Source organism: Branchiostoma lanceolatum, chromosome 4 (assembly GCF_035083965.1).
Source record: "Branchiostoma lanceolatum isolate klBraLanc5 chromosome 4, klBraLanc5.hap2, whole genome shotgun sequence".
NCBI lineage: Eukaryota > Metazoa > Chordata > Leptocardii > Amphioxiformes > Branchiostomatidae > Branchiostoma > Branchiostoma lanceolatum.
This window is the reverse complement of record NC_089725.1, coordinates 10802671-10820662: the sequence shown is the minus strand read 5'-3', so window position 1 is coordinate 10820662 and position 17992 is coordinate 10802671. Positions and strand designations below refer to the sequence as shown.

The window sequence follows — 17992 nt, the reverse complement described above, 5'->3', positions numbered from 1 at the left end:
AGTATATAAGAATATGCTTAATTGTTTATTAACCTCTGTGATATTGTTCCTCCATCACTTCACAGGTAGTGATAGCCCCCTGAGTAGAAGCAGCATACCACAGGTCACTCAGATGTTCGATAAGGTTAGTACCATTATCAGCACAACCAGGGGATAAGACAAATGTACACGATGAATAATAGGCAACATGGTACTTACAGTAAGAAGAAATAGAAATACCGGAAATTGTAAAACTCTGATCATCATTACCATTCATCACCAGGGAAAGTACACTTCTTCCACAGACGACACAGTCACCACTAGAAAGAGCACCCTTATGTACAATGTACAATAAACCACATATTCAACACCAAGGAGAGAGCTAATCTTTACAATGTACCACTGAATACACATTCAGCACCAAGGACAGCGCCACTCTTAATAGTGTTCTTAAGACTACACATTTAGCACCAAGGAGAGTACCATTCTTTATTGTGCGGTACAGACGACGCATTCAGAACCAAAAGGAGTACCATTCTTTATAGGGTTCTACAGACTACACATTCGGTAAAAATGAGAGCACCATTCTTTATATGTACTATGATACTACTAAATGCACTTTCAGCACCAAGAAGAGGATCCTTCTTTATATTGTTTTGAAGCAATTACCCAAATTTCTACTGTCTAACTTCAGTCTCCACAAGCAATGAACATTTGGGTAAGACTAAGTTTTCTGTAAAGAATTTCAGTTTTAAGGATGAGTTGTTAATGTCAGTTTGTGTTTATTGGTGTGTTTAGGAGAACGTGCTGCTGACCCACGAGCTGAAGTGCACGGCCGTGTTACCTCCTGACCTGCTGGCGACAGGCTGCACCAATGGGAACATTCTGATCTGGGACGTTCAACGGACAGTCGTAAAAGACATGTAAGTAACACAAATGACCTCTTCAACCAAAGTGCAATGTTTAGATGATATAGGAAAGAGACAATTGCAAACTTTAACATACATACCAATGTTTTTAAAACAATCGTATAAATCACAAACATTACATGATAGGTACTCCTGGCAACTGCATGATACATTAAGCTTGTCAAAATTCATATTTCTTAAACACTGTTTTTGATCCCCCAGTACATCAAACGTGTGTGGATTTCGTTGAATAATGTCTTAAATGTGTGAAACTTCAGCCATCAAATTAATCGGTAGGCAAACGTTTGTGTACGATACTGTTCTTGTGATCGTAGTGGTAGTTGGTGTGATAACCATTGGGGATACTTGTCAATGGTGCATCTCTGTTTATTGGAGAGGGATGTGAAAGAGACATTAATTCTCTAACGTACCCTCATTGATGGGGATGACTCTATTTAACCTTCAGAATTTCCATGCCCTTCGGCCTTGGCCAGTTTTTCAAGAGCTCAAAAAAAGGAGGCTGTTGGTGATAATTGTTTTCTTCTAAACTACTTATCTTAACGATATACCTACAATGTATTTATGCAGATGGAGACTGGAGGAGGAAGAGGAGGAGGAGGAGGAAGAGGAGAACCAGGAGAACACCCCCAGCAGGAGTCGTGCAAAGAGCGCCAACCCGCACGCCGTCCACGCCTGCAGGTTCCTGGTGCACAGGACGCGCCGGCCGGATCCAGCTTACATCAAGTACGTATCACAAGGACTGGTTCATTTAAAGTAGAGTGGACTCATTCCTCAAGCTAACCGACATCTATCGCACCACAATTATCCCTCAGTAAGACATCTGGAGCCGCGTAGTTTCCGCATAGAACTTTTATTCAGCCTGTCAGACCGATTTCGCGTGAAATGACACAAGTACATGAAGTTATCACTTATATACCTTTCCAGTGCATACAGCCCTGGTAACATGATGGAGGACTAGTTCATACCTAACCGTCTTCATCAATAAAACAATTTTGAACGTTTCGTATAGAAAATTGAAAAAGGGACATATATTTCCAATCTACCTTTGCTCTAAATTTCACATAACTTGGCTAAAAAAGATGAAAAATTGACACTTTGAGGAGAACTATTTTAGTAAAAATTATCAGCAAAAGCATATATGATATTGCCATAAAGAGAAAAGAGGTGTGCTACAAAATCCACCAAATCGTATACACTATCTCACAGGGTTGTTTTTTTTTTACAAAAGAATAAAAGATTGTGAACGTTGGACATCTTTTTGTGTTTCCCCTGACCAGGAGACTGACCAGGCACCATGCAGTTCGTGAGGACATGCCGACAGAAGAGGACGAGACGGGGGGCAGCAGGCGAGCGTCCATGATGTCCGACCGGTCCAGGTCACAAACGATGACCATGGAGTCTCGAACCCACAGTTTCATCGACTCAAGAATGAGCCAAGCTAAGGTAATGTGCCTCAAGTATAAAGTAATAAGACTCGCCCCTGAGGCGTCGCCAAAAAGATAGTAAAGATCCCATGGCATAGTCTTTTTGAAGCCGTAGGGGCAGCACGTTGTTGATACATTGCACCTAGGGCACGCTATTGGAAGGCGGAGCCCACCACTCTCCTTCCACCGCCTTTTACCTACCACATGCAGTCAGATCAGGCCCATTTGTACACCTGGGTGGAGTAACGAAAGTCGTGTAAAGTGCACTCTGCAAGAACACAACGTTTAACTCGCTGCTTTTCAATCTTGTGTCTGCTAGCCTAGCCACTAGTATGTCAGCTAAGTACAAAAGCTATAATGTATAAAAGTTTCTCCTATGATGATGAGCTCCAACTTGTCCTTCAGACTCCAGACCAGGAGCAGACGGGCACGGAATCCAGAACCTCCGGTGCCCCGCAGAGTGGCATGGAGGGGATAGGTATGTCAGATCAATGTGCCAACAAGATGCCGTCCATATCAACAATTGAGCTGGTACCTTAGGTTAAACACGTAACATATCGAATTCCCATGATGGAAAATAACACACTTAAAAATGGCCCTAACTGGGTATGTAAATTAAATTCTTGTCATCGATAATTATGCAAATTAAGAACTTATTGGTTTGAGACACAGGCAGACATACCTCGTCTTACGTAATATTTGCAGACATGATTTGTTCATTAATTGTACTAAACCAACTGTACTAAACACCTACCCACAAGTTGGCAGACACACCTGACCATGTTGTTGAACAGGACCAACAGACGGGTAAACACACCTGTCACTGGTCACTGTCCACACACAGGCAAATGCACGTGTCCTTGTAGTGGTGCTGAACACAATCCCCACACAGGTAAACACACCTGTCCTTGGTGCTGAGCACAATCCACACACAGGTAAACCCACCTGTCCTTGGTGCTGAACACCATCCACACACAGGTAAACACACCTGTCCTTGGTGCTGAACACCATCCACACACAGGTAAACCCACCTGTCCTTGGTGCTGAACACTATCCACACAGACGTAAGGTAAACACAAACATCCTTGGTGCAAACACCGTCCTCACAAATGTTAGCACACTTTTGACACCAATCCACACATATTGAATAGCTTCGTGTCTTGACTTTGAATGTTTTTTCCACAGTGCGTGCCTCGGAGGACGTCCCAGCCACAGGTGCTGGTACAGAGGAGGAAGAGGAGGGCAGAAGCCAGACTGCAGGCGACCCCGTCATGAGTATGATAGAGACGACGTACGACCCAGTCTTGGTGTCAGGTCACCACGACGCTCTCATTCGCTTCTGGAGCATGAAGGTACAGTGGATGTGATGATACCACGCCTTACCAATTTGATTTATTGGTTTTCGGAAATTTGAAGGAAACACCTGATTTAGCCATGGGTGTATAAAATAAAATAAAAACTAGGAACGAAAGGCAATGTTTTTCTCATACCCTCTCCCTCCCCTATTCAAAAGTGGACTGTTCCAATAAAAATTCACCTCAGTACAATGTGAAAACTACCTCCATGGTAAATTTCAGGTCATTTGCTTTTAATAGATACACTTGTAGGGGCTGGAAATCATTTTAAGGATGCATGTCTTATCTCTGTACACTGTAATAGTTAAATACAGCAAAATCTTCCAAACCTTTGTTCGCTTCCAGACGTTTTATGTGATACATGATAGCAACAAACACATATATGCGTATGTATATTACAACTGCATATGCAATTTACCATCTGATTGTTCCCAGGGAGAAATGCTGCGGGAGGTGTCAGCTCTGACCCGGCGCCAGGGCTCCCCGGTTACTGCCGTCTGTGCCGATGATGACTGTAACCTGCTCATCACAGCAGATCACAGTAAGATTCTTTCTTTTTTGTATTCTTTCTGTTTCAGGACTCCAGTTTTGATTGTTTTGTACTCTGTAAGTTGGTTTAAAGTTTCACCTGTCAATCTAAAAATCTTGAATAATGACATGAGAACAGTTAACAATATAGGACGTGGACAGCGCTTGATGTTCCTTCACCCCTATGTCCCAACGTTTTGACACCCGTACCCTCTGACACCCTTGGGTTAGAGTTAGTGTCAGTGTCGGGACAGTGTGGGGTGTAATCCATGGACTAGCACACAATGTATATACTTGTTTTCATTTTCACTCAATGACTTGCAAAAGAGATTGATCAGCCTCTCGATGTTTAGTTGTTTCATGCCGTGTGTTTCAGAGGGTTACATCACCATGTGGGACGTTGCAATATTCCTAGAGGACCCCACCTCGGAGAACAAGGTAATTAAGAGTCTCAGGTACAATGAACCTGTAGATAGTGTACATTATGTCTGTAGCTCTTCAGTGAGCTTAAACTTGATCGAGATCACTTTCCCTTTTTCCCTTCCTCGGTAAAAGTGATTGAGAGCAAATAGTGAATGAAAAGATCAACATTGTGCATAGTCTGACTGATGAGCAAAGTACGAAAGTATGAAAAAAATACAGTAGTAGAAATCAACAGTTGCACAGCACGTTCTTCTGGTAACTTTGTAATACCAAATTAGTTCTTTTCAGGTTTGTATATTTGCGGACACGAAGTGATCAAAGCGCTAACGGTACCAACACGATTTCGATCAGTCCTCTGATCCTTATCAAGTCGAAAGGACCACATAGGCTTTGTGTCATGTCAACTTGAGTATATGATCAAAGGAGTGATTGAAAGCTTGCTGGCCATGGTTTTATTGCTATGAACATCTTTGTAACATTAAAATTTCATTCGAATACAAATTACTACTTGATTGAATAGAGTAATGTAAAGTTGGCATGTCTTGAACTACAGCCCAAATGTTTCATGATTTTGTAATTTCAGGACAACATCCGTCAGCTGATCTGTTGGCGTGGTCATCTGAACCGTATCGTCAGTCTGTTCTACACGGGACCGGGTTTCATCGTTTCGGGATCGACAGATGGGTCCGTCAGGTGAGACAAACTTCAGCAGCCTTCCTGCTTCGCAGACCTGATCGCCTGTAGTAGTTGTTAGTCAAACCTGCCCCAGAATACCATCATAACATCTGATCCATGTGGACATGCGGTCACTATTAGACATGAATTTTGATGCGTGTGTCAATGGAAATAATTATCTAAGGGACAACCAAAAACTGTCAACATTGGTCAGGCGGTCCTAATGTAGAGACTGACACGTTTAGTGGTTTGATTGTGTATCACTGGCTAGTTGGAACTTGGACCTTATGAAGAGATAGTTACTTGTGCAGGTTTGACTTCACTGTTCTCTGGATATATATGACAACTTCCGCATACAGTTCACATCCTACGCCTGGATTGAAGTTACAAGACTTATGTGTAGATATAAAACCTTTCATTGTTTAATTTTTTTTAACAGAGTTTGGTACAAAGAAAAGGGGCATTTCATCGGATTTTTTGGGCAGCACCGTATCTGGAAGTACCCAACTGAACCGCCCAGTTCTGCAGTCTTTCCGTACGACATCACAGAGCGCCCCCTAGAGGCGACCAGAAGACTAACATCCAGGGAGAAGGCACAGCAGAAACAGAAGTTTGAATACCCCCTCATCAAGGATATGTGCAGGTCAGTGGTACAGTAAGGATGACATGTTCAGCATGGTGTGGACTCAAATAAAGTTCCAGACGGGAACTATGCAGCTACAGCGTCTTTTATGTTTGTTTGATTGTTTCGCATAAACTGTCGCATAATTGTGTTTTCTTAAACTTGGTCGAGGTGTGGCTCTCCTCAAACACGTTGCCTTTAGTTTTACGTCCCATCCGATACCTCGTCCCTAACCCAACCAGGCAATCAGGGACCATAAATCTCTCGATCGAGACGGGGGCTGATACAGACTGCCAACATTATAACCATGATCTTCACTGTGCTCACCAGGTGGGCCCCTTTCAGACGATCGGCATATGAGCGGCAGCAGAAAGTGGAGCTGAAGCCTCTCGACATCCAGTCCAAATTCTTCGCCACACTAATTAAGCCAAGGGTAAGGCAGATCCGAGATCACTGGGCATTGCCCTCCAAGCACTCAACTTTGTCTGTCATTCTCAATCACCCAGATGAATCCAAAGTATGATTGATGATCATGTTTTTTGTGCCTACCCATTGTTTACTTCGCCAATAAGGTTATGTTTTCGATGGCGTGTGTTTGTGTGTTTATAACTGTGTGTTTCCAAACGGCATTAATATAAAACTATTGGATGGATCTTTGCGATATGTAGTATGTTGCTAGTGGTTGGCCGAAAGAACATTTTGGGCCCCCTAGTGGCCTCCTTTCAAAGATACTGCAGCAGAACTTCCGGTTTTGGTGCCTTCTTTTCCGGACATTCTTCGGTCGTGAATTTTGAGTGGTAGATAGCTCTGTTGGCAGAGAGTAAGTGGTGTAGGTTTTGGGGATCCCCATTGTATTTCTCTGGAACTGCAGTGGGTCTTTTTGTTGGAAAGTTTGTTTTGTTTCTACACTATTCTTATGATACCATTTTTTATAGGCTTATACAGATCATCTGGACCGGTCGAAGACAGGGGACGCAAAGGAGGGTGCTGTGTACCGAGCCTTGCCCGTCTACAAGGTCACTTCATACAAATTATTCAGATTTCATTTCGAGCCGACACACTTACCGTATATACCATCATGTAGACTACGTTCTTTTTGTGTTAGGAAACGGTCTTACTGACGAATTCACAGTCTCTTGTTACCATGTATAATAACAGCTCTTGGATTAGATACAAATACAACATCTAAATCTGAGGAGAGAAAAAACATGATTGTTCATGAAAACGCCATCTAAACAGTCACTGAAATGTCGGCTTTGGTAAAAACACTTCGTTGTGTAGAAAAAAAACCTTTGTTACCCAGTAAGGATTTATTTATTCAATGTGACTTCATGTGGGTATTTAGGGACTGAATTATGTCTCTTGCCACAGGTGGAGGAACCAGACCGCATGCGCACCCCCAACGCCCTCAAGAACCCATTCATGCCGGATGAGGATGACAACACCTTTCTATTTGGAAACCTGCCCAAAAAAGGTGGACAAAATGTTGGTGGCAAGAAGGTGAATATTGCACATTACGTGCATAGATTGTACGTCAGGTCGTTACTGTTTGTATATCTACAACTATTTCGGTAGTCTTATGTTATAGGTTTCTTTGTTGTGTTTCACCCAGAAGTCTACAATAGTCCTTCACAATAGCTTTGTGTAGATACAACCAAACATGCACAGATCGATGGCCATCTCAACAAAAGGACCAACTGGCCAATGTGACCACTTTTTGGTGGCCCCTAAGATGATATCTCTCATTGACAAAACCTTAAAGAATCCTGTCTATGATTACCACCTCTCCACATAGACTAAAATTTCACCGGTCCTCTGAGCGGTCTTCTTGGGCATCTTTATTTGTAGACTAATTTGGGCCATGGTAACACTAGTGAGAATTGCTTTGAAAGAATAGATTACTATGTGTGTTTTTTGTTACATGGCTGCTGACTTCTCATGTCTTTCTTCCTTTACAGGGTAAACAAAAGAAAGCATCACGTAATCCTGGGAGTTCAGGAAACACAGGTCCATCTCCTCTGCCACCCAAGAGATGAATAACAAAGAGGGCCAACAAGTCCACTGATATGACTTGACATGCATTTCGCACTGCTATATTAGTCTCTACCAGACTGCTATAGGGAGAATATTTGCCAGGGTTTCACTTGCAGGCTCCAGATTGGACCCTCTCTCCGTAGCCGGCTCCCTTAGCATACTATTCACTCTATTTGGCCAATTTGTACTATTCTCTAGCCATACGTGGGGCCTGGTAGAGGCTACTTCTATATACTGTACAGAACATTGGTGCTGTTGCTGTTATCTACAGAATACTGCTTCCAGATACAAGTTAGTTCACGGTCTAAACTGCACCTTCGCACCAAGATGCATTATAGGTAATGTCAAAGGTGAAGGCCCCTGAGACATCAACAAAACACGTCTGGACATGTATAAATCATGCTCTAGGCAAAAACCGTTTATATGTTTACGTTAGGACCCTTCACCTTTGACATTTTACCCACAATGCATCTCACTGCACATGCGCAGTTTAAACCGTGAACCGGCCATTAATATGCACACCATCAAGTGCTTCAGCAGTTTGTCTTCAACAGTCATTTATAGTATATTTTTATAGTACATTTGCAGCTGTACAGGAAGAGAGATATCTTTGCTAATGATTGCAATTGCTGCTATGATAAATGACCAGAGATTTATTTTGTCGATGAAAGTAGTTACTGCTTGCGTACTGGGCTGATTTGATGAATAACAGAAAGACGATTGTATGCATTACTGTTGCTGTCAATGTTAACTGCAAAAAATATGTTCCATACTGATGAGCTGTTATTATTGTATAACACGGGGGAAAACACCCCCCCCCCATCCATTGTATCTGTAGTGTTTTCTCTGAATATTAAAGAGCTCAGTGTACCTACCCCTACAAGTACATTTGTATCGGGTGCGTTTAATGTGTATTGAAAGCTAGACGACGTGTTTGTAAGTATTATACAATCGGTCTCAACACTCAGCAGTAGCCAGTGGAACTGTGAACGTAGCGACCAGTGCTGAACCCAGCAAAGCTGCTCAAGAAAAAACAAACATTTTGAATAACCGTAGTCCAAAAGAAGATTAATTCAAGATCGTTACCAGATCGCTAAGTAAACCCTATCCCGGTTGATAACTCAATAGAAGTTAAGTGCGCATATGATCCTGCAACATGGTGAAGGTTATAAAATGATAAACTATTACTATTTGTGCACGTAGCACCTTGACATCTTGGGTACAAATTAAGAGTTGTACATTCTTGTGCCCCAAGGATTTGCTATACTTGCTACTTGGACATTTACAAATTACACTGTATGTACATTCTTAACTTTGAATTTCACAGCATCCCAGCGTCATGTGTGCGGTTTGATAATCATGATATACATGTAGGTGCACATGCACTCGGTTTACATTTTGTTGACAGATCGATGGAATGTGCATAAGCTATATCCATGCCTAACACTAAGTCAAAAGCAGAAGAAACGAATTTATCAAATGGTAAAGATTTGATTAGACATATTAAGCATCTGTCTCATTATATTGTGGATTTTAATCTCATACACAAAGAGTAAGTTTTATACTTATATAGGCTAGCAATCAATTACCAATAGCTCGCAAATGTGGCCTTTCTAGTCGCATTATGCCTATGAAAGGTTTAACGTTATTCTCGATTTAATTGTTGGCGCATCTCTAAGACCTCAAACAAGACCTCGAATGCCTTGTCCTCTTCCCCCATGTCTCTCCACGCCTTACACAGATTGGTGAGGATTGTCAGCACATCCCTATGCGGTGTGTTGCGTCCATAGATCATTCTCATCATCTGCAGCGCCTTCTGAAGGAAGCCAATTGCCTTCCTATTCTCGCCCTGTAGCCTCCAGACCGTGCCTAGGTTGCCTAGCGAGGTAGCGATACACGGGTGCGCCGTTTCGCGACCGTAAAGTTGTTTCGCCATCTCCAGAGCCCGATGGTTCAAGTCGATTGCTTTAGCCTTGTTCCCGTGATTGCTCCAAGCAGAAGCTAGGTTTTGGAGTGACGATTGAGTGTCCTTGTGTGCCACGCCATCTCCGTAAAGACGTTCCCTCATCTTTAAGGCCTTCTCGTGGAGGTTGATTGCTTTCTCGTGATCGCCCATGTTATTCCATGCCATACCCAGATTGTTGAGAATCGAAGCCATTTCAGTGCATGACATGTCGCGCCCATACAGAAGTGACCACATTTTCAATGCCTGCTCGTAAAAGTCTACAGCTTTCTTGTGATCATCTAGATCACTCCAAGCTGTACCTACGTTGCTGAGTGAGCGGGCAATTTTAGGATGTGCGATATCTCCGTACAGACGTTTTCTCATTCGTAAAGCTTCTTCATGGAAGTGGAGGGCTTTCTTGGGGTCACCTACATACCCCCATGCTCCACCCAGGTTAGTGAGAGACGAGGAGATGTCAGTGTGTGGTGTATCATGGCCATATATTCGTTTGCCAAGGGCGAAAGCATTTTCAAGTATGCCAATTGCTTTCCTATATTTTCCCATCTCAATCCAAACTGTTCCCAAGTTGTTCAGTGAAACCACGATTCGTGGGTGCGTTGCTTCCTGTCCCCATACAAGTTTCTTCATCTCAAGGGCCTTTTTATAAAAGTGTATGGCTTTCTTATAATCCCCTAGTCCTTGACATGATGCACCTAGGCCATCCAGTGACCACGCAAGATCTGGGTGTGCCCCTTCGTGACCATATATAGCTTTCCTCATATCCAGGGACTGCTCACAGAAAAGAATGGCCTTTCTGTGGTCGCCTAAGTAACTGTATACTCCTCCTAAGTTGTTGAGAGATAGCGCGATATTTGGATGCACCGCGTCGCTTCCATGTATACGTTTAAACATATTCAAAGCTTCTTCATAGTAGTCCATGGCTTTCTTGTAGTCTTCAAGGCGACTCCAGGCTTCACCGAGGTTAATGAGAGATATCGCCACATCTGAATGATCTGCGCTTTGTCCATACGTTGTCTTTCTCATATCGATGGCCTGTTGGAGAAATCTTATGGCTGTCCTATGATCACCAAGACCACTCCAAGCGAAACCAATACTGTTGAGCGATGATGCGATTTCTGGGTGCGCCTTGTCGGAACCAAATACACGTTTTCTCACAGCCAGAGCCTTTTCAAAGTAGTCCAGTGCTTTTTTGTGATCGCCAAGATCCTGCCAGGCCGATCCAAGGTTATGGAACGTGATAGCAATGAGTGGATGCACCGTGCCCCGTCCGAACACAATTCTGTACGTAGTTAGCGCCTGTTGATGTATATCAATTGCTTTCTTATAATCACCCACATGAGTTAATGCTATTCCCATGTTGTCTTGGGAGACAACAATATCTGGATGAGCTGCGTTTGCCCCATAGATGTGTTTTCTCATATCAAGAACTTGCCTGTAGAAATCAACACCCTTTCTAAAATCTCCAACGCTAATCCAAGCCGCGCCCAGGTTGTTTAGTACTGAAGCAATGTCAGGATGTTTGACATTGGACCCGTATATCCGTTCTCTCATGCTTAGGGCCTTTTCATAATATTCGATTGCTTCTCTGTCATTGCCAAGATCACCGCAAGCTTTTCCGAGATTATTCAGTAGCATAGCAATGTCTTTGTGTGCCGCAGATTTCCCGTGTACTCGTTTCAGTATCCTTAGTGCCTGCAAGTATAAAGCCACTGCTTTTTCCGTGTCCCCAAGATAGTTTGCAACAATGGCAAGACTCGTAAGTGAGTTCGCAATGTCCGGATGTGCTCTCTCCTCTCTATGTATATCTTCGAACATCTTTAGAGCCTTTTCGAAGAAATTCTTTGATTGCGTGTAGTCTCCAAGCTTGATACAGACATGACCAAGACTGTACAAATTTGATGAAATCTGTGGATTTGCGGTGTTTCCGTAGATCATCTTCTTTCTCTTCAAATCAGTTTCTAACTGTTCTCTTGCGGACGTGAAGTTACAGAGTTCTAAGTTCATTTTTCCCAAGATTTCTTCGGTGCAGTCGAATAGAACTGATGTCACTAACAATCGGAGCTGTTCCTTTTGGGGCCTTGAAAGAATTCTACGAAGAGGGACAGCGGTGTAGTAATATCTGTACAACATCTTACGGTTTGGGAGATAGAACACTTTCTCAATGTCGGGAGTAGTAATGTATGTTGGGCTCGTTCCGGTAGGTAACAAGGCAGACATGTTTTCTTTTTGCCCTCCGTTTTCTACATACGTCCTTAGCCTCAGCTCTGCTGAAATACCAACAAGAACTGCTAGGTGTCGCGCGTTTTCTTCACTTACATGGTTTCCTTTTTGTAGTTTTTCTATCAAAGTCCATATACCACTTGCCTGGACCCCACAGCGAAGAGCAATATTTTGTATGGCGATGGCGGGGAAGCGATATATTTCTTTCTTTACGTTAAGAAGCGTTGCTGTTAACTTGGGAGTGCTAAATTCTTCCCTGTCCGCCATTTGAACGCTGGCGTCAACGCTGTTTTTCCTGAACGTTGCGGAAACTGCCACTAAATACTCTTTCACTAGAGTCCGCTCGCCTGTGATGTAGCAAACGTTCTGCAAAATGTCCGACAAGTGATATCCCTCCGAAAGTGCAACGTCAAGATTCTGATAAAAGGCCATCTTACTCGGCGTTTGAATGAGCTCAACAGCCGGCTTGGTTTTCGTCTGCTGCCTTCCTATTGGGGTTTTGCTAGCCCACGGCATGGCCCCATCAAAAGTGAAACCGTGAGGTGTTACAGAGTCATAGAACCAACTGTCCCCCGGATCGTCGGAATAAAAGTCATTCAGTGACTTAATCCCCATCGCAGGAAGAATGGTCTCACCCAAGTTGATGATTTTCAGATGTAAGTAGTGAGTAATGTTACGAAAATAGTGCTTGTTGTCTTCAGAATCGTCTCCTTCTTCAAGCAGTATTGCAAATTCAAGATCAGAATACGGAGTAACCAGTTCTGTAGCCTGTGAACCCAAACCTATAAAGGCAAATTTACATGGCGGCTGGCCCATGATATCGATGCATTCAAAGATGAGGTTGTGTATAGAATAGATTCTGTCCTTGGCTATGTCTTGAAACAGTTCCTTCACGGCAACAGCTCTTGACGTTTCGACCTCTTTCACTACTTTGTAATCTTCATAGTGCTTGTACGGGTCGTGTTCTTCATCAATAGCAACAAGTCGCATTTTCACGTTTTCTCGCACTGCTTTCAAATCATTCTTATGCAGTTCGTTCAACTCAAAATGTTTTGGTATGCGGTCCACACCCAGTGTATGTCGAACAAACGACTGCTCTGCATGTTCTACAACACGTACTATGGTCTTCCTAAGCTCTTTCTTCATTGTTCTTACCAATGCTGCGTTATACAGAGCGGTAGCTTTGGTGAAGTCAGCTCCTTCTTCGGTCATCTCCCCACGTTCTAAGTAGACGTTTCCCATCTTGTATAAACACTCGGCTTCTAAGTGCAAGGTTCTGGGTTCTTTTCCTGTACGTTGGTGAATAATATAGGGTTAATGACCCGCCCTGAGGTGTATATATAAGGTGCCATAAAGCATGATCGGTTCCCACGACCACCGAATAAGCGAACGAGTGAGCGAAGCGAGTATGTAGTAATATTGACCGTTGTTAATGGAAAAATAGAGCCTCGTCATTGGTCATCATAATCTGGCTATGTGATTATTCGATTTCAACACTGCATACAATGCGAGTCGGACTTAACCTGACTGTTAAAACGCAAATCATTGAATTCCATCCTATTCTTTGTGACAAGTCAAAGAAAGTATACACATCCCTTTAGCACTTCTCTTCTATTATATGATAATGCACACATTGTATTGTAAGACTGATTTTCCCGATGTTTAGCCGGACTTTAATGATGGGAAATGATGGGAAGAAAATTGGATCACATTCATTTGAGGAAATGGCAGTAGGAGCACAAAACCAGAACCTTTTTAAGCTTTGTGTGTTTTGTTGTATTTTAGGTCATACTTGTACGTTTTGAAGGATATTCCCATTATAAAGTCAAGGGTACATAAACCAGGTTTAATAGGACGCAGCGATGCCGCCAGCGTGCCGCGGGTCCAGTGAGAGGGGGGCTAAAGTTCGACCTATGCAAAAGAGTTGTGGCAGGATCCAAGGTAAGGTAACTACTAGTAACGCATTCCATTCGGTGATTATCTATATGTATGTATTGTATTTTGCCCCAATAATTGTCGACTTTCGAAAATCAAGCCTGAAAGTCAGTGCAGTGTATTATAACATTGGACAGTAAATAGATAAATGGATGTACGCATCTCGCATGTGAAAATCCTTTATTTTTTTTACCGTATTACTCACCATGAACGATCTTCAGTGCAGACGCAAACTGCTGCTCTGCTAAGTCTAACTTTCCTGTCTCCATGGCCCGGTTCCCCTGGCTGTAATGTTCTCTGTACGATCTGTGGGTAAAATAGAATGGAATATCCATTAAATACAACCATTATTAAAAGGTAACTGACTTCAGAGAAGGAATCTTCCCTGACAAAGGCAACGGTTTTCTAAAGATATATATCTTGGTTCTGTGACATTAGCTAGGTGTCCCTAGAACCTGTCAGAGCAAGCAGAAATAACAGACATATTTTGCTGAAAATACTATAAAACATTAGCGTTTTCCTCGCCATTTCACCGGCGTCGTGCACATTTTGTAGTGAGAATACAGATAGTTGATTGTTCAAAATAGTACCTTGAATCTTCTGCAGTCTGAGAGCTTGTTATTGCTAGGGGTTCGTCGTCACATGTGTTCTCCTTGCGCAGGCGCAACGTTTTTTTCATGAAGTCGGTCTTCTACACAAAATAACAAAAGGTTTGTTAACGTGTATCGTCATAAGGATCGCTAAACCTATCCTAGTTATGGTCTTATGGATCTCTAAGAATATAAATGACCCTAAGCTATTTAGCAGTCTGTGGTCGACTCATTACCCCCGTGAAAACGGAGGTATTATTTTCGGCCTGTTTGCTTGTTTGATTGTCTTGGCGTTGTTCCCAAAGGCCTAAGTACAAGTTTGTCCCGGGGTGAGCTGTAACGCTGTAATCAGAGACTGGCAGGTTGCCAAGTTGAGATGACCTTTATTTGGCAGGCTGGCGGGAAGCGACTGTTGGCATATGGCCAAAGTAGGAACTCGAGAAAAACATGTGTAAAATGGACATGGTTGTGTCATACTTTGTCAAGAAATTTACAAAAATTCTAAATTTTTAAATACTTCACGGAGGTATGAGATCTTCAATTTCCTGTGGTTTTATATGAAAATTGACTAACATGCAGTCAATTTGATAAAGACCACAAGACTAACCGGCATTTGAAAGTTCAAAATTTCTTAGGAGGGGTTTAATGAACCCAAGAGCAAAATAAAGGGAACTATTTGTCTCAGGTTTAAAAGCAAGCAGCCTAAATTCCACGTATATGGTATATATGTATTACCAAACAAATGATGCAAGGGAGCGAAACTGTGACCTTCATGTGACAAAACACACAACGCAACACACTACAAAACAACAAAACGCAACAAAACGCAACAAAACACAATGCAACACAGTACAACGCAACACAACACTACACAACATAGCACAACACACCGCAAGACAATACACCACAACGCAGCTCAACGCAACACAACACAATACAACTACAGAGCACAACACAACAGTACAACACACAGCAATACAGCACAACGCAACACAACACAATACAACTCAACAGCCCAACACAACACAGCACAGCACAGCACAGCACATGACAACACAGCACAACGCAACAAACACAGCGGATTAAATAGTTTACGATAGTTTAATAGGTGTTGACAACTTGTTACGTTACCAAGTACTAGTGCCTCTTCCTCTTTCCAACATACGGTTCATATACTCTTAACATGTGGTGCTCACCCACAAGACTGATATAATGGGGTAACCCCTAGCTTACTAATACAATGACCCGTCTCAATCTATATGACAACGTGCATGGTACCAACTACTCCTAACATCCATAGAGGCTCTAATAGGGGATGCAGTTCTTCAAATTGACGGCTGTGTAAAGACTATGCTAGAGAGAAGCTTTCGTCTGGGCCATAGTGGTGGAATTAGCAGGCATAGTAAAACAAAGAAACAAAGAAACAAACAAACAGACAAACAAACGCTACCAAAAACATAACCTTTTTGATAAAAGTGACGTACTCTTTTCAGCAATTCCCTGATTTTCTCGGTGTACTGAACGCGATGGAGAAGAACTTGATTCTCGTCTGGATCTTCACACCTTGTCCTGGCATTCTCGTACATTCCTTCCGCTTTCAACAATAGGGATGAGTCAAAGGTCATTTTTCCTTCCTTAAGATACAAGTCCCCAAGAGCTTTAAGGACTTCCACTTCCAGAAGTGTGTCACTAGATGCGATGGCGGTTACTAATGTTTTGGTGTAGACTTCCTGTAGGGAACTTAAGTCGCCTCCACACTGAGCTTGGGTCCTGTCTAAAGTGAGACAGGTGTACGCCACACGTAGAACACTGTTTTGAAATGTACGGATGTCATTTTCAATGTCCCTGTGTTCGGTTATAACGGATTTGCGTGGCACTTTGCTTGCGAGTCTTTCCACGTACCGGATACGGTGCTCGATCGCTTCTCTCCCGTCTGTATCTGTAACGTTACATCGTAAGAGGGCAGTCCCGTACAAGGCAGCGGCATTGTCAAATCGTCTAGCAGCCTTCTCGATCTTTCCCCTCTCGAGATGTAGATCACCGAGACATTTGAGAGCCTCTGCCTGAAGTTGCGAGTCGTTCTCGGCTATGGCGTCTCTCAGTACCCTGCTGTACCCCACCTCTAAACCGTCTCCCGTGCACAGACGTGACTCCAGTTGTTGTAGCTTGAACGCCAAACTCTTCGCCATATTTCATCCTCTCTACAACACGTTCTGATCCTGCATTTCCACTAAGAATGGTTAATCTACACTCTCCAAAGGGATCTCGACGTGTGGGCTTTACTATGAAAGCTATTATTAGAAATCGTCAGGGCCTGGTGACTCATCACGGTTGTACAGGAACGTATGTGGCCTTGTGACTCATATCCATGCTCAATGTCATTGCGGCCTTTCGCTTTCGTGTGCAGACTTCCGAAATCAGTAACATTAAAGATACCTTTAACATTATAGCCACGATGAAAAACACTTAGAACCAGTAGTGTAAACGATATATTAAACGCAGCATGTTGATTTATTCATATACTGGTGTGTAGGTTAATCCATTTGAATCCACTTGTTTGTATGTATAGTTGTAGAAGACCTTACGAAAGTCGCTGTACTTTCGTTGCGTCAAGATTAACTCTATGTTTATTTTCTGACATGGGGGGATTTGAGTGACAAGAATGTGAGACATACCGAAATTAACACAGCTGTAATGAAGGAGAAGAAAGTCTCCAGCAGTCCTAAATTTATCACATAGTCAAGCCAAGGGGCTTTATGGGATAACTCGATTAGGTACGGTTGGCCAATCGTAACGTTACATATCCACAAAGACAAGCCCATTGCCAACGCAAGATCAAAGGTCAATGACCTGGAACAAACCAAGCGAAACCAGCACCAGAGTTTAACCTCCACCAGGCCTTCCTACGGGGGTACGGTTAGCAGAATTGGGCAAAAAAGTTTAACAATTTCCCAGGAGAGTCAGTTTACAGGGATGTTAACATTTACAGAAGTCCCCTCTGAGACTATGCCTGCAAGTAAAAAACCTAAGGTGGCTAAACTCTCCATGCAAATATTCTCCCTATAGCCGGCGTAGTTAGAGACTGACCAGAGTTCTGGACAGGCGGATGTTACAACATTGCATTTCTAGGAAAGTGACTGGAAAATTTCCAGATAAATGATACTTGATTTTAAGAGGCTTCCATCATAACTAATGCACTTTGTGCCACGCTAATAGGTTTTGGGGGCCTGGGGGAAACCGTGGATCAAAATCCTTTCCTGCAATGCATCATTCTTCCGCTAGATGCCACTATGATCAGGTATGCATTATCGA

General features: G+C 42.8%; 2 protein-coding genes across 2 annotated transcripts in view; one reads left to right on the top strand and one right to left on the bottom strand.

Annotated features, from left to right (window-relative positions):
- LOC136432537 (WD repeat-containing protein 64-like) overlaps positions 1-8855 on the top strand; it is a 29359-nt gene extending 20504 nt beyond the window's left edge. Inside the window, exons 20-33 of the mRNA XM_066423896.1 lie at positions 66-124; positions 778-902; positions 1476-1631; positions 2186-2351; positions 2738-2810; positions 3518-3684; positions 4123-4228; positions 4592-4653; positions 5222-5331; positions 5753-5956; positions 6266-6368; positions 6871-6951; positions 7307-7435; positions 7894-8855. Of these exons, the coding sequence (XP_066279993.1) occupies positions 66-124; positions 778-902; positions 1476-1631; positions 2186-2351; positions 2738-2810; positions 3518-3684; positions 4123-4228; positions 4592-4653; positions 5222-5331; positions 5753-5956; positions 6266-6368; positions 6871-6951; positions 7307-7435; positions 7894-7971 (1619 nt within the window). The 3' untranslated portion in view covers positions 7972-8855. The remainder of the gene's footprint in view (positions 1-65; positions 125-777; positions 903-1475; positions 1632-2185; positions 2352-2737; positions 2811-3517; positions 3685-4122; positions 4229-4591; positions 4654-5221; positions 5332-5752; positions 5957-6265; positions 6369-6870; positions 6952-7306; positions 7436-7893) is intronic.
- Positions 8856-8987: 132 nt separating this feature from the next.
- On the bottom strand, positions 8988-17164 carry LOC136432536 (uncharacterized). The gene is made up of 4 exons (XM_066423895.1): positions 16165-17164; positions 14681-14781; positions 14296-14396; positions 8988-13444 (listed from the first exon to the last, which is right to left on the bottom strand). Exons 1-4 carry the CDS (start codon positions 16867-16869, stop codon positions 9615-9617), a joined length of 4737 nt encoding a protein of 1578 aa, XP_066279992.1. The 5' UTR covers positions 16870-17164; the 3' UTR covers positions 8988-9614.
- Between the last annotated feature and the right edge of the window lie 828 nt (positions 17165-17992).

What these genes read in the sequence shown, in the direction of transcription:
- LOC136432536 (XM_066423895.1), bottom strand. Translation starts at nt 16,869, where the DNA reads ATGGCGAAGAGTTTGGCGTTCAAGCTACAACAACTGGAGTCACGTCTG. An exon ending in TCAGGGAATTGCTGAAAAGA is followed by an intron (nt 14,782 to 16,164) that starts GTACGTCACTTT and finishes TATTTTGTGTAG; the next exon opens with AAGACCGACTTCATGAAAAA. An exon ending in CAGACTGCAGAAGATTCAAG is followed by an intron (nt 14,397 to 14,680) that starts GTACTATTTTGA and finishes TTTTACCCACAG; the next exon opens with ATCGTACAGAGAACATTACA.